The sequence below is a fragment of the Neovison vison genome, chromosome 3, assembly GCF_020171115.1.
Source record: "Neovison vison isolate M4711 chromosome 3, ASM_NN_V1, whole genome shotgun sequence".
Taxonomy (NCBI): domain Eukaryota; kingdom Metazoa; phylum Chordata; class Mammalia; order Carnivora; family Mustelidae; genus Neogale; species Neogale vison.
This window is the reverse complement of record NC_058093.1, coordinates 67,960,884-67,977,275: the sequence shown is the minus strand read 5'-3', so window position 1 is coordinate 67,977,275 and position 16,392 is coordinate 67,960,884. Positions and strand designations below refer to the sequence as shown.

At 38.9% G+C, this 16,392-nt stretch overlaps 1 protein-coding gene across 8 annotated transcripts in view; it reads left to right on the top strand.

Moving 5' to 3' along the window:
- The window catches only part of METTL8 (methyltransferase 8, methylcytidine), an 88,321-nt gene that overhangs the window by 9,893 nt on the left and 62,036 nt on the right, over positions 1–16,392 (top strand). For 3 of the 8 annotated variants that reach the window (XM_044242320.1, XM_044242323.1, XM_044242321.1), the window contains exon 2: positions 1,244–1,432. The exons of 2 other annotated variants lie outside the window; for them this stretch is intronic. Coding sequence is in view for 1 of the 6 variants with exons in the window: in XM_044242319.1 (XP_044098254.1) it covers positions 12,801–12,849 (49 nt within the window). In the remaining 5 variants the exon portion in view is untranslated. Of the gene's footprint in view, positions 1–1,243; positions 1,433–12,784; positions 12,850–16,392 lie in introns of those variants that run through there. 3 more of the 8 variants (XR_006383827.1, XR_006383826.1, XM_044242319.1) reach the window with 1 other exon arrangement.

Here is a 16,392-nt window from a genome sequence, read left to right as displayed (position 1 = left end):
GATTTTTAGCTGGTCACTCCAACAGTACAGTGTCTATAATGCTTTTTTCATAGGGGAAAATTACTAAGATTATAAAGATTCAAGAGAAAGCAAGGCCAGAACTGGTGGATTGCCACCCCCAGTTTCATGCTGTATAAATAGTATTGGCCGAGTGAATGCAGATGCTACAAAGCCTGGCAGGATCTACTTTTTTATGGGCATAGGCATGCCACGTACATAAATTCCGAAGTTAACTTTATTTGGTTTTTCAGTAGATTTACTATTGAAATGTCTAATCCCTTTTTTTTTTTTTTTAGATTTTATTTATTTATTTGACAGAGAGAGATTACAAGTAGGCAGAGAGGCAGGTAGAGAGAGAAGGAGGAGGAAGCAGGCTCCCTGCTGAGCAGAGAGCCCGATGCGGGCCTCGATCCCAGGACCCCAAGATCATGACCTGAGCGGAAGGCAGCGGCTTCCCAGGCACCCGTCTAATCCCCTTTTAAGGCAAGGTACTGCCTACAGTACAAATCCCTCAGATTTAGGGGTCAGCATCTAAAATTTTCGTGACATTTGAAACAAAATGGATTGTATTGTTTAAAAAATGTATATAAAAACATGTTTTAGGCACTTTACTTCTCTGTGTGAAATACATACAAACACTGATAGGAAACTCCTTATACATCAGCAGCTCAGGTGTGATAGTGTAATGCATAAAACAAAGAATTCGAAGTCAGGAATCCTGCTTGGACTCTGGGGTCTTATAGCTGTGTGAACAAGGCAATTCATGTAACCTGTTTGAACTTCATGTCCCACATCTATAAAATGGTGATAACAAAAATGCTTGTCCTGCCTTCCTCCCTTACTTATAGGACTGTTGTAAGGATTAGGTGTGAAAATGAACATGAGAGCTTTTTGTGAATCGTAAAACCTATACAAATTTTATTGTTCTAGTCATTCTCAGGCTTTTGACCAGATTAAGACTCTAATGAAGCTTTAGAGTCAGATTAGGTGTTGTATACCTTTACTTATTTAATTATGCAATAAGATGAAATCATTTGAATTTAACATGCCTTTGATGGTGTATTTTCTCACAGCACTTCAGTTTTTATGATGTTTTTCTTTGGTGTGACAAAGGAGGGCATTGTTTTTATCTGGAATTGTTTCCTTCAGGTGGCAGTTTGAGGAACTAGGCTTCAAACTCTTCACTGAAATTAGTTGTATAGAGAACACAAAAGCATATCTCTCTGATTTGTTGTCTCCTTAGGACATAGACCCTATTGTCCTGGAGTGAAGCTGACCAGCAGAGGGTGCACGAGCTTTCCCAGGAGCTGGCCTCAAAGGCGAGCTGGGCAGACGGGACTGGTGTCTGATGATTAACAAGTACTATAATGAAAAGGTTCTGGCACACCAAAAACAGTTACCAAATGGAAAGAGAGAGCAGCCATAACATCAGGTAACAATGTGGTACTTACCCACCGTAGCTGGTGAATAGGATGTTTCTAGGTAATTGGAATTTGGTATTGTAGCATAGGTTGTCTTCTATGTCCTCCTGCTACTCTTTGTCTTTTCCAGTAGTTGCTTTCCCTTTCAGGGTTCTTTGCCCCCACCTTCAGAGCATCTGCAGTTGTCGGCCTTATGTGGTCTAACAAATTGGAGTTTTTAAAAAACTAGTCTTTCTCTGAACTTTTTTGGCCGTAGGGTGTTTGGGTCCTGGATCCAGCTGGCCACAGCACCCTGCCTGGGTCCCTTTACCAGGCTCTCACAGATTCCATGGCATCTTTTCCTCCATGTAAATGGGTGACCTCTAAAAAAAATGTACAGTTTTCAAGTTTTACTATCACTACTGCCCATACCATTTTTTCCCCCTTCCTTTCCAAGCATGAATCCTCTACCCATAGATACTGTGTAGAGTTTATATACTTAGCGATTATAAAAATATTTTTATGGAGGCACCTGGGTGGCTCAGTGGGTTAAGTCTCTGCCTTCAGCTCGGGTCATGATCCCGGGGTCCTGGGATTGAGCCCTGCAGCGGGCTTTCTGCTCAGCGGGGAGCCTGCTTCCTCTTTCCTCTCTTCCTGTCTCTCTGCCTACTTGTGATCTCTGTCAAATAAATAAATAAATAAATCTTTAAAAAAAAACTTTTGCGGCGCCTCCGCAGGGAGCCTGCTTTCTCCCTTCTCTCTCTCTGCCTGCCTCTCTGCCTACTTGTGATCTCTCTCTCTGTCAAATAAATAAAATCTTAAAAAAAACAAAATTTATGTTTCCTGAGTATAAAGGTTATTTGGGTTTACTTACAAAGAAAAAGAAAAGAACATTTTGGGGACATATTGAAACAATAGAAGGATCTCCCTGAGTCTTTCAATCAGAGAAAACTGTAAATTCTTCCAGACTTTTTCTATGCATATGTGTATTTGTTTTTATATATATTAATTTTTAAAAATGAGATCTTACTATAGCTACTATTCTGTACCTGATTTTTTCCCCAACCTAATAAATAATTGATTTCTTTCCATATCAATAAATTTAGATTTATAAGCAACATTTTAATATATATAATTATTATATGTATATTTATATAGGATTGGGTCCTGCAGTCCATCATGGGGCCTGATCTCACCACCCCAAGATCATGACCAGGCACCCCCCTAACATAGTTTCTGTATTATTAAAATCTTATATTATCATGACAATTTGTTACAATTAATAAGGCAATACTACTACGTTATTATAAATCTAAGTCCATACTTAATTCAAATTCCCTTTTTCTTCATTCGATATGTTTTTCTCTTATACATGTATGTGTATATATATATATATCTATTATGGATATATAGTAATTTAGTCAGTTTTTTTAGTCAGTTTTCTAAAGATGAATATTTAATGGCCTACAGTTTTTCAGGATAATGTACAACAATGCTGTAACAAATTCTTATATACAGGTCTGCCTAGGTGGCTCAGTTAGGCATCTGTCTTTGGCTTGGGTTGTGATTCCAGGTTCTGGGATCAGGCCCCACATGGGTTTCCCTGCTCATCGGGGAGCTTGCTTCTCCCCCTGCCCCTCCCTTGTCTGCCTGCTCGCTCTCTCTCTCTCTGCCAAATAAATAAATAAAATCTTTAAAACAAAAACAAAAACAAAATCCTTATATTCGGGGCGCCTGGGTGGCTCAGTGGGTTAAGCCGCTGCCTTCGGCTCGGGTCATGATCTCAGGGTCCTGGGATCAGGCCCCGCATCCGGCTCTTTGCTCAGCCGGGGAGCCTACTTCCTCCTCTCTCTCTGCCTGCTTGTGATCTCTCTCTGTCAAATAAATAAATAAAATCTTAAAAAAAAAAAAAAGTCCTTATATTCTTCTGATTATATTCTTAGGATATATTTCTAGAAATTGAATTTTCCATCAAATTTATTCTTTAAGAATTTGCATATATATGGGGCATCAGGATCACTCAGTTGGTTAAGTGTCCAACTCTTGATTTTGGCTCAGGTCATGATCTCAGGGTTGTGAGATCAAGCCCTGCATGAGGCTCTGTGCTAAGTGTGGAACCTGCTTAAGATTTTTTTCTCTCCCCCTGCCCCTTTACCCCCTTAAAAAAAAGAATTTTCATAGGTATTGCCTTTCCTCAGGAAGGGTCTTTCAGTGCAGTCTCCCCTAATAATGTGTGAGGATGCTTGTTTTTGCACATCACTGATCACAACATTTCACTTTGCCAAAATGATAAGTCAAATACTTAAGTAAGCCATCATATTCTTTTTTATTTTTTTATTTTTATATTTTTAAAGATTTTATTTATTTATTTGACAGAGAGAAATCACAAGAAATGACAAGAGGCAGGCAGAGAAAGAGAGAGGGAAGCAGGCTTCCCGCTGAGCAGAGAGCCCGATGCGGGACTCGATCCCACGACCCTGAGATCATGACCTGAGCCGAAGGCAGCAGCTTAACCCACTGAGCCACCCAGGCGCCCCCATCATATTCTTTTTTAAAAGAATCAATGGAATTTCCTTTCTCCGTGTCACCCCAGAAAAATTAGTCTAAGGCAGTGGTTTTCCAACTTTTTGATCTCAGGACCCTTGACACTGAAAAATTATACCAAGAGCTTTTATTTATATGGATCATAGTTGTCAATATTAATGTATTAGAAATTAAACCCAAGAAAAAATGTCAATATTAAGTAATTTAAAAATAACAATAATATATCCATTGCATATTAGCATGAATACCATTTTTATTAAAAGTATTTTTTTAATCTTTTTTCTTTTTCCAACTCTCTTTTTTTTTTTCAAAATCCTTTTCCAAAAGAAAAAAGATTAATGAGAAGAGTGGCATAGTTTTACATTTTTGCAAATCTCCTCAATATTTGGCCTAAGAGAAGATGACTGGATTCTTTTTCTTTCTTTTTTTTTTTAAGTGTGTTTAACATAGAATGTTTTATTAGTTTCAGGTGTACAAGATACTGATTTAATAATTCTGCACATTACTCGGGTCTTACTGTGATAAGTGTAGTCACTGTCACCATGCAATGTTATTATGGTATTATTGACTATATCTCTTATGCTGTATTTTTTGTCTCTGCAACTTATTTTATGACTACAAGTTTGCACCTCTTAATCCTCCTACCTCTTTTACTGGATCCTAATGCTTGTTTCTTCATTGAGTCATTTGTGATATATTGTTCTGGTTTATATGCATGAAGAAAATCTGATCTCGTGCAGAAATGTAAGTGCTTAGAGATGCCTGGGTGGCTCAGTCGGTTTAGCGTCTGCCTTTGGCTCAGGTCATGATGCCAGGATCTTTGGATCAAGTCCTGCATCATGCTCCCTGCTCAGCAGGGAATCTGTTTTTTCCTGTCCCTTTGCCCCTTCCCCTTGCTCATGCCCTTTCACTCTCGCTCTCTCTCAAATAAGTAAGAACTTTAAAAAATAAAATTTAAAACAATGTAAGTAGTTAGAAAGAGGAGGAGTACTTTAAAGGTCTCTTAGGATGAATGAGAATATTCTTTGATACTATACCATTTCCAATAGGCAGTAGTTTTGTAAAGGTTAATTACAATATAACGTTTGAAACCATGTCAGTGAACTTTTCATATTCTGTTACATTAAAATCCTTTGACTGTCTTGCACTTTGAATAGATCTTTTACCCAGGCATGATTTTGTGATATCATGTGTCTCATCTGGAATATATTGGTTCACTGAGCTGTGCAGTTGACACATTTCATTATACCGTATCAAAAATACCTTTTTCTCATTGGAACAGTGTTTAAGTGTCAGAAAGCTGTTAAGCTCACCGTGGTAGGCACAAGTTTTCTAGAATTCTAATTTTTTGCTTAAAAGCTTGAATTTTATTAATGGCAACAAGTGGTGTCAGTTGTTTTCCTGACAGGCTTATTTTGTTTTTGAGAAAATGCCAAAGTAAAAATGGTGTTCCATGAATACAATTTTTATTGCTTCGTCAAAGAGATGCTTAAGTGAAACTGGCTTTTTTTTTTTTCCCTCCTGTCATTGCATGGTTGGTGAAGAAAATAGTCACCTGCAGTATAGTTTGGTGCAACTGCCTTGATTCAAATGAAGATGCCAGCAGCTTTATCCACCATTGCCTGAGCACCTTCGTGCAACTGCCACTACTGTAAAAAATACATATAATGTGTTGACATTATTATGAAAATAATTCTGACCTCTTGAAGACCCCCTTAAAATGTTTTGGACCCCTAGGAATCCCCGGATCACACTCTCAGAACCTCTAAGGTAATTGTAGGAACCCATTCTCTTACCAGAAACTGATGTAGCAATAGTTTGTGCCCTCAATTTCTGGCCAGTGAAATCTGAGAGTAAATGTGTTGAGGAGCTTGTGAGAAAATTTCCCCATTCCTACAAAGATATAAGGAAGAAATGGTCCTTTCCTTCCTCTGGATATTACCATATTAGTTGTGATACCTGGAATTGCTGCAGCCATTTTGTGGCAAAGGAAACCAGCCTTAGGGAGGAAAGTAATCCTGTTAACAGCAGGATAGAGAAATGACAAGAACCTAGGTCCTTGCTGACATAATAGAACTAAAGATGAAACCACACCTAGAGCTTACCCAACCTCTGGACTTCTAGTTATGAGAGATATTATTCTCTTATTATTTAAGCCAGTTTGGATAGGGTCTTCTGTTACTTGCCATTGGAAGCATCCCCCAAAACATTTTTTGTTAGCGTGATGAATATTTTTTAGTGTCTGGTGGCCATTTGCATTTCTTTTGTGAATGTTTATTGGTGGCATTGGTGTATTTTCTACTGAGGTCATTTCTAAGTACTTCCTAAGCATTCCTTGGTATTTTTAAAGCATTCCTTACATATTAGTAATACATTGTAGTGTTTTGCAAGTATCTCCACCAGAGTCTTCTATAGCATATCCTCCCATACATCTTTTAAACAATCTATTAGTCCTTTTCTTTCCTTTTTTACTTTATAGCTTTGGTATCATGTTAAAAAGAGTCTTCACCTGTATATTTTTAGGCCTATTGAGTATTTTTTAACATTAAAAACTTAAACTTACCTGGAATTTATTTTGGTGTTAGGTATAACATAGGCATATAACTTTATTCTTTCCAAAATAGGTAGCCTTTTTCTTTCTTTCTTTCTTTTTTTAAGATTTTTTTTTTAAAGTAATCTCTACACCCAAAATGGGACTCAAACCTACAACCCCAAGATCAACAGTCCCATGTTCCACTGACTGAGCCAGCCAGGTGCCCCTTTACTTCTTTCCATTCTTTCTTCCCTTCCTTTCCTTCCTCCCTCCCTCTCTCCCTTTCTCTATCTCTCCCTCTCTCCCTTCTTCCCTTTCTCCCTCCCTCCCTCCCTCCCTATCTTCCTTCTTTCCTTCCTAGTTCTAGTGTAAGGTGGGGCTCAAACCCACAACCCCAAGATCTAGAGTCATATGCTCTCCTGACTGAGCCAGCCAGGCTCCCTGGTAGTGCATTTTCTTAATACACTTTTTTGATTAGTCCACCTTTAACCACTGCTTTGAAATACTAGCTTTATTACAAGAATTCTTCCATACATTTTACCCTAGTTTCTGGATTATCTATCCTGTTTCACTGCATTGACTGTATATCCTGGCACTGTAGACAGAAAATATACTTGCTTTATAGTGTATTATAATGTCTGGAAGGGTAAGCTCTTCTCTACCCCCCCTTAACCCAATCCTACCACAAGTAGCATCACTGTTTCCCTTCCAGTATTTTCCTGGCACTTCCTACACGTTTATTCTTCCAGATGAACTTTTAACTTATTTGTTCAAGTTCCTCAAAAACATTTTTTGGAATTTTGAGTGGCATTTCTCTAATTTTATGGATGATTTTGTTGAGAATTTGCATTTTTACAATATTGAATCTTCAGCTTCAAAAACCCATATATTGGGCGCCTGGGTGGCTCAGTGGGTTAAGCCGCTGCCTTTGGCTCAGGTCATGATCTCAGGGTCCTGGGATCGAGTCCCGCATCGGGCTCTCTGCTCGGCAGGGAGCCTGCTTCCTCCTCTCTCTCTCTGCCTGCCTCTCTGCCTACTTGTGATCTCTCTCTGTCAAATAAATAAATAAAATCTTTAAAAAAAAAAAAAACAACCCATATATTGTCTTCCTATTTATTAAAATTATCTTCCACGCCCCTCTGTAGAGCTGTATAGCTTTCTTCCTATCAGTCCTGTATATTTCTGGCTAAGTTTATTCCTTCGTATTTCATATTACTTTTGTTGCAGTCATAAGAGGAATCTTTTTCCCTATATATTTTCTATTTTTGCTATTGATAATTGTTAAAAAAAAAAACTTACAAAAAAATTCAGCTCTTATTTCCAGATAGTTTTGGCTTCTTAAAAAACAGTAAGCACAAAGGACACTATCATTTGTGGTAGTACAATGTGTACTATGTGATTTATGAGGTATGAGGTTCTGCTTAAAGAAACAGAACATACCAGAAACTATATCTCAATGAGCATGATCTTTCCAAGCTGGTTATATTGGGAGTCTATATTTTTCTGGCAAAAAACCCAAAACAACTGACTCAAAAAAAAAAAAAAAAAAGGTATTATCCTAAAGCAAAGGGTTTGACACCACTAAGGATATGAAAAAGAATTAATAAGCTCTAATCAGAGAAAGACAGTAATCATCTGGTTCCACTCATATGAGGAATAGAAGAAACAACACAGAGGATCATAGGGGAAGGGAGGGAAAATGTAATGGGAAGAAATCAGAGAAGGAGACAAACCATAAGAGACTCTTAATCATAGGAAACAAACTGAGGGTTGCTGGAGGGGAGGGGAGTGGGGGGATGGGGTAACTGAGTGACAGGCATTAAGGAGGGTATGTGATGTGATGAGCACTGGGTGTTACATGCAACTGAGGAATTGCTGAACTCTACCTCTGTAATTAATGATGCACTATATGTTGGCTAATTGAGTTTAAATTTAAAAAAATAAAAATTAAAAAGAATTAGTAAGCTTGCTAGAAGGATATTATCTGAAAATGGAATTTCAGAGATGTTTATTACTTTAATAAGTAGTAATCCCTCAAAGTGACTTACTTGAAGGGTCAACACTTATTTTGATGCACAGGTTTACTTCTTAGTTAAACAGCATCACTTTTTAGACACGCTTTGTGTTAGCAGGTGGCAAAGAAATGGCTGACAGGTTTTATGTGGTTTTGTTGTTGTTTTAAAAGAATCATCATTTAATCATACTGTTTTTATATTAAATAAGATTCATGTTGCCCCAGGCAGTATGGATTGGCAGTGTTTCAACTGTTGGGAAAATGGAATTTGCCAGTCTTCTAAGATCATTTAAAATAAACAAACAAATTTCTTTTCATCCACATTGTGGATTTAAAAAGCATGTGTGGGCTAACCTTGTATCTTAATCACCATTTTAAATGTTTTTATAGAAAATGTGCTGAGCTCTTAGCAGTTGAGTTACAGATGATGTTAGAAATAAGACCTTTTAGGTTGAAGATTACTGAGGTTTCTTTACATGATGTGATCCTTGAAGGTTAAGAATATAATACTCTCTTGTGATGCCTATCTGGCTCAGTCAGAGCATGCAACTCTTGATCTCAGGTTTGTGAGTTCAAGCCCCATGTTAGATGTAGAGATTACTTTAAAGTCTTTAAAAAAAAAAAGAATATAATATTCTCAATTATTTTTAAGCAACTTGCTATGGCATTATTATTCATGGGCTTCAGAAAATCATTCTTAAATTTATTGATTTTTTTTAGTTTATATAATTTCTTGCAATAAGGCTTATTATATTTTAGGAAAGGAATGTTCATGTTTTTTTATTTCTCTGGGTGAAGAGTCCGGCTGCAGGTCAGAATCCTATGCATGGTATTTCAGCCCTGACTACAGGCAATTACAAGACTTTTCCTGGAAGCCTCACAGGAGGAAGCTGCCATTTTCACAGCCAGTGCATTGCAGTTTTCTGGGGGGATTGTAGTCAAGGTCCCCTGGGCAGTCATGCTCAATAATGGGGACTGCTGCTGAGATACTTTCTCCACTTTGGCTCAGTACCATTCCACTCCTTGCTCTTCTTCCCCCACCACCAACCCCCTTCTAGCCCATAGATCTATGGAAAGACAGGAGACAGTTTCCCCCATCAGTGCTGCATCTACGTGATCCTGACCCAGTGCCGTTCCAAAGGGAAAAATATAACACTCAGAGCTGGTGCTTCTCTTTGCCTCTTGTTTGCCCTGTTGCAGTAAGTAAAGGCTTGAGTGTTACTTTCAGTTTGGCTTGTTGTCTTCATTCCCCACCTCAAAACCTGATTGCTTAGCAGTGGGAGGTGGGAATTTTTTGTGTGATACATTTTTTTCCTTTTCAGGCTTTAAGGGGTGCCATTTAGAAATGTTTCTGGAATTCACCAAATAGTAACTTGACTTTACATTTGTGAAGTACTATGTAGTTTATAGTGTTCTGTGCAAGAACTTTGTAACTTAAGAATTATCTGCATTTTACAAATGAGCCAATAGGTTCAGGCAAAGTAAGTGACTTTTCTAAAAGTCATGATAATAGAGGGTTGGACCAGGACTTGAATTTGAGGCTTCTTATATACTTGGTTCAGCACTTTCTACTTTACTTCCCTACTTCACTGGTAAATTAGTTTTTTTACCTTCTTGGGAAGCTGGGACTACGTTAAATCTGTTTAAGCTAAACAGCACAATGGAAGGCTTGGTGCTTTGGTGTCCATGAAGCCCTGTGGAAGTTGTAAGATGAACCAGACTAATGATAAAGACAATAATAACAGCTAAAGTTTATTGAGCACTCACCGTGTACCCAGCACTATGTCACATATATGTGTTACATAGATCACCTTCTCTGACCTTTCTAAATCTTAAAATAATCTTATTAGCCACATTTTGAGGAAATTGACATTAACAAAGTTAAATATCATATCATAGGTTGTGTGGTAGCAAGTCGCAGAGCCTGGATTCAACTTAGTCCGAAACCTTTGCCTCTTCACCTGAAATTGATTTCCGAGAAGACTTGAGGTGATTCTACCCTACTTTAGGGGTATTTCAGCTATTAAGGAGAAATAAGAGGAGAATTCTCTGGAACAGAATGTCCTAATATAGTATTTCTTAATATTGAAAAATGTATACACCTCCATTTAAAAGAAAAAAATTCTTAGGCCCCTGGGTTGACTTAAATTGACGTATTGTTACACAAAGCTAGGTATAAGCTCCGTGTTCAAGTATAAAGTATATAAGCTCTTGTTCAAGTATAAAATCAAAGTACAAATGAGGGACTTTTGGGTGGCTCAGTCACTTAAGCAGCTGTCCACCTGTCCTCGGCTCAGGTCATGATCCCAGGGTCCAGGGATAGAGCCCCACATCCAGCTCCTTGTTCAGTGGGGAGTCTGCTTCTCCATTTCCTTCTGCCTTCTGCTCCCCCTGCTTGGGCTCTCTCTCTCTGACAAATAAGTAAATGAAATCTTTAAAGAAAAGTGCAGATATAATCACAAAGCCAATAAAATTCAAATTTCCAGCGTAATGTGACTGCTGATGTGTTACCAGAACCCAGTTGTAGCTCTCATTATTAACAAGGTACTGACCTCCACCACACAGGTTCTTTTGACTTTAGCCCATCTTTACTATTGTGCGCTGTGTGTCTACTCAATTCCCTCACCACTTTTCTCAGTTTGAAATACTGCAGAATCTTTGACAGTATATTCAGATGCACCATCTCCATATTCTATATCTGTGCTGCTTGTTGCCAACAAGATCATAAATGCAGACATAGGTGCTGAAATCAAGTAGCAGTGATACATTTGCTCCTTTTGATTTTATTTTTAGATCATTATCATAATATAAACATGATTTTAAAAAATTGTCAGAAAAAAAAATTGTCAGTAGGACCTGAGTTTGACAAACCCTGTTTGTTCTTTTGTTTTTAAATGTGTGTGGTTTTTTGTTTTGGGTTTTTTTTTTTTTTTTTTTAAGTAATCTCTACACCCAGCAAGGGCCTCTAACTTACAACCCCAAGATCATGAGTTGCATGCTCTACTGACTGAGCCAGCCAGGCGCCCCAAACCCTGTTTTAATAGATGTGTTTGTTACTGAAGAACAAGGAATGGTAATCTAGTATAATGACCTTAAGAAGGTTAAAATGAGGTGGTGAATGGCAGTCCATGTTTTAGCTTTTGTCTACTCTAAAGTGTTTTTATTTCTTAGGTGTTTATAACCTTGTGGTTCTTTCTAGCCACACTTAAGAGCTTCTCATTCAAAGCAGGATTTCCTTCTCATTGTTACAGTGTCACCGTTTTTGTTACTAGGTGACATGGGTTATCCAACTCAGAAGGCCTAATTACTAACCAGTAGGTTCTATCTCTCTTCTCTTCCCCTTATTTCTTTTCTTTTCTTTTTTTAGATTTTATTTTTAAGTAATCTGCACACCCAACATGGTGCTCTGATTTAGAGTCTTGAGAGCAAGAGTTGTATGCTCCACTGGCTAAGCCAGCCAGGCACCCCCTCCTTTCCCCTTATTTCTATTTAACCCAGACTTAAGCCACATCATGTCCATCAGTTGCATCTCGCCCTCCTCCCTCCTTTTCCTCTGTCCTCTTTATTTTTTATTTCTGGTCATTTGGGGCTTACTTTATGGTCATCATTTATATTCTCCCTCAGTTCCACCATCTTAAATCACCACTACTTTTTGTACTACCAGCCTGGATAGGCCTAATACAGATAAAAACAAATATATTGCCCCTAGACTGCCAGATGGTAGAGGAAATCATGTAATGGGTCTGTCAGGTTACTTCTGGTTGCAGATAACAGAAAACTCAGATTGGCTTAAATAATTGAGGGAATGTATTGGCTTAATAACTGAAAAAGCCAGAGGTGGGTTGGGCTTCAAATGAAACATAACCCAGCTGCTTAACAATGGCACTGAACCTCTTTTTATCTTTCCAATTTTCTTTCCTCAAAGTTAGTTTCATCCTAAAGTTGTACCATTGTGAGACCTGGCCACTCAAGTCTCTAAGATGGCTTTTGTTGTGTTCTAAACTGTGACCCACCTTCACCCCAATTCATACCAAAACCCCAGCCCCCAGAGTGACTGTTATTGGAGATAGGGCCTTTATGAAGGTAAAAAAAGTTAAATGAGGTCATAATGATGGGCCCCTAATCCAATAAAATTGTGTCCTTACAAGAAAGAACAAGATACCAGAGAGATTTTCTCTGTCCACAGCGTGCAAGAGGGAAGGCCATGTGAGGACGCAGCTGTCTACAAGCCAGCAAGTGATACCTCACCAGAAACCAACTTTGATACCAGTAATGTGAGAAAATAAATTCTGGTTTCGGTCATGTCTCCATGTCTCTACAGACTCAAAGATCTCAAATCCATGAGCTATTAATGGAGAGTAAGTGGTCAGGAGGCAACCAGTAAGTGATTGCTAATTTGAGTTGCAACTTCAGTTGGGCCAGTTAGCTGTTAACATTCCTTTACTCAAATGTTGTTAGTTTTCTTTTTCATTTTTTTTCTCTGTTCCTCCCTCAAGTTCCCTACCTTGCAGTCTCTTATTTTACACAAGGATTATAACATTGGGAAAGGACTTACTGAACAATCTTTCCTTCCACTACAAACTTACCTGTTCTCACTCATTAGAGAATGAAATTGTTCTAGACACCTTATGTGACTGACACATTTTTGGTGTCCCTTCCCTTCCTCCCACTTTTTTTTTTTTTTTTAAGATTTTATTTATTTATTGACAGAGAGCGATCTCAAGTAGGCAGAGAGGCAGGCAAAGAGAGAGATGGGGAAGTAGGCTCCCTGCTGAGCAGAGAGCCCGATGTGGGCCTCGATCCCAGGACCCTGGGATCATGACCTGAGCCGAAGGCAGAGGCTTAACCCACTGAGCCACCCAGGTGCCCCCCCTTCCTCCCACTTCTTAAAGCGTGTCAACAATTTATCTCTTTCCTTTTTTTTTTTTTTTAAGATTTTATTTATTTATTTATTTGACACCGATCACAAGTAGGCAGAGAGGCAGGCAGAGAGAGAGAGAGGAGGAAGCAGGCTCTCTGCTGAGCAGAGAGCCCAATGTGGCTCGATCCCAAGACCTTAAGATCATGACCTGAGCTGAAGGCAGAGGCTTAACCCACTGAGCCACCCAGGCACCGCTTCCATTATTTTCATTATATTTTTCAACATTGGATTTTCCCTTATTCTACAAAGATGCTTAAGATCTTTGCAACTTAACAAATACTCTTCTTTGATTAGGCAACACCTCTAGATGTGCTCCAGCTTCTCTCTTTTCCTTTCTACTGCCTGTGATAGTCATCTACATTTACTACCTTCCCTACACTACCCCATTTACCTACTTATTCCTCAACTCTGCCTTCTGCTGGCACAACAGGGTTTTTGTTGTTGTTGTTTTAAAGATTTTATTTATTTATTTGACAGAGAGATCACAAGTAGGCAGAGAGGTAGACAGAGAGAGGGGGAGGCAGGCTCTCCTCTGAGCAGAGAGCCTGATGTGGGGCTCGATCCCAGTACCCTGAGATCATGACCTGAGCCGAAGGCAGAGGCTTAATCCACTGAGCCACCCAGGTGCCCCTGGCACAGCCAGGTTTAAAACACTTTGATAAAGGTAAAAACCGATTATTTATTTTTAATTTCTCTTTTTTAGTATTCTTTAGTATTGATCACATAAGCTGGCTCCTCTTCCTCTACCTGTCTCCTAAGTTTTGTATTACCATGAGTTCCATCAGTCTCATTTTCTTTCTCTATCAGTTCATCATGACTTCATCTACCACCTGTAAACCAGTGACTTGCCTCCCAAATCGACATCTCTACCAGTGCCTGCCAGTTACCTAAATTCATCTCCAACTGTCTGTTGGCAATATCCACATAAATATATTGTGGGATCCTTAACACTTGTCATGTGCAAAATGAACTTACTGTCTTCTTTTCCCTACCACCATCTCACCGTTACCTACCTTTTTTCTGAACTCTGTCTTGATTAGTCTCATCCTCTACCCAGCTACCAAAGCTAGAGATCTTGTTCCATATCCAAATATGCAGCTTCATCCTGCATATTTGGCTTCATCCTACTTCCATGTCTGATCATTTCAAAAGATCTTATTGATTCTGCTTCTAAAGTGTGTCTTGACTTAACTCCTCCTTGATTATCATTCTGTTGTCTTCTCTAGTTCCCATGATTTCGGACAGATTCTTGTTATTTGGCACTCTCCTTTAATTAATTCTATATAGGAGTGTTTCTCAGTCATTGATGTGCACCAGGATCACATGAAGATTTAAAAAGCTGTACATGCACAGTCCCAGAGCTTTGATTTTCACTAGTCTGGTATAGGACCCCATGTTTTGTAGTATAAAACAATCATAACAATCTTTATAAAATACAGATCTAATCATGTGGCTCACCTGTTTAAAACTCATCAGTTGTTGTCAGTGCCTACAGAAACTGCCTAGGGGTGCCTGAGTAGTATAATCAGTTGAGCTTCTGACTCTTAGTTTTGGCTGGGGTCATGATCTCAGAGTCATGGGATCAAGCCCCAGCTCAGGCCCTATGCTCACACCATGGAGTCTACTTGAGACTCTGTCCCTCTCTTCCTCATCCTCTGCTGTTACCTCCCATGGGCTCTCTCAATCTGTCTCTCAAGTAAATAAATAAATCTTTAAAAAGAGAGAGAGAAAGAAAGAAAGAGAAAGAGGAAAGAAGGAAGGGAGGAAAGGAGGGTGGGAGGGAGACAGGGAGGTAAGGAGGGAGGAAAAGAAAGAAAGACAGCCAGACTCCCTAGTCTGGTATAAAGATTCCTTATTATCTGGCTCTGGCATAAATTTCCAACCTTATAAACACCTCCCCATCCCCACGCTCACCTGCTCCTCACATCATAAGCTGTAAGAATACAAAGTTAATTTTTTTTTAAAGATTTTATTTATTTATTTGACAGACAGAGATCACAAGTAGGCAGAGCAGCAGTCAGAGAGATAGGAGGAAGCAGGCTCCCTGCTGAGTAGAGAGGCTGATATGGGGCTGGATCCCAGGACCCTGGGATCATGACCTGAGCTGAAGGCAGAGGCTTTAACCCACTGAGCCACCCAGGTGCCCCCAAAGTTAATTTTCTAATATAAGCTTTTAATTTTAGAACAGTTTTAGCTTTATAGAAAAATTGTGAAATTTGTATAACTACCATATACTCCATACTGAGTTTCCCCCAACTATTAACATCTTACATTAGTATGGTCACAGTTAATGAACCAATATTGATATATTTCTGTTATCTGTTCACTAAAATACATAGTTTACTCAGATTTCCTTAGTTTTCACATATCCTTTTTCTGTTCTAGGCTCTAAGGACACCACATTGCATTTTTTTTTTTTTAAGATTTATTTGAGAGAGAGGGGGAGAGAGCATGAGCATAGAAGGAAGAGGCAGAGGGAAAGAGAGAGAGAATCCCAAGCAGACTCGGAGCACGGAGCACGGAGCCTGATTGAGGGGAGGGTGCTCAATCCCAGAACCCTGAGATCACAACCCGAGCCAAAGGACACTCAGTTGACTGCACCACCCATTGCAACACCACATTGCATTTTAGTCATCATGTCTCCTTAAGTTCCTCTTGGCCCTTACAGTTTCTCAGATTAAATTGCTTTTTGATGACCTTGACAGTTTTGAGGAATACTGTTCGGTATTTTATAGAATGATCCTAAATTGGGGTTTGTCTGATGTTTTTCTTATGATTAGACTGGGATTATGGATTTGGGGGAGGAAGAAGAACACAGAAGCAAAGTGCCATTCTCATTATATCATATCAAGAGTACATGCTGTCAACATGACATCCACTATTGATGTTAACTTTGATCACCTGACTGAGTAGTGTTGGTCAAGTTTCTCCACGGCAGAGTTAAGTTTCCCCTCTTTCCTACGTACTCTTTAGAAGGAAG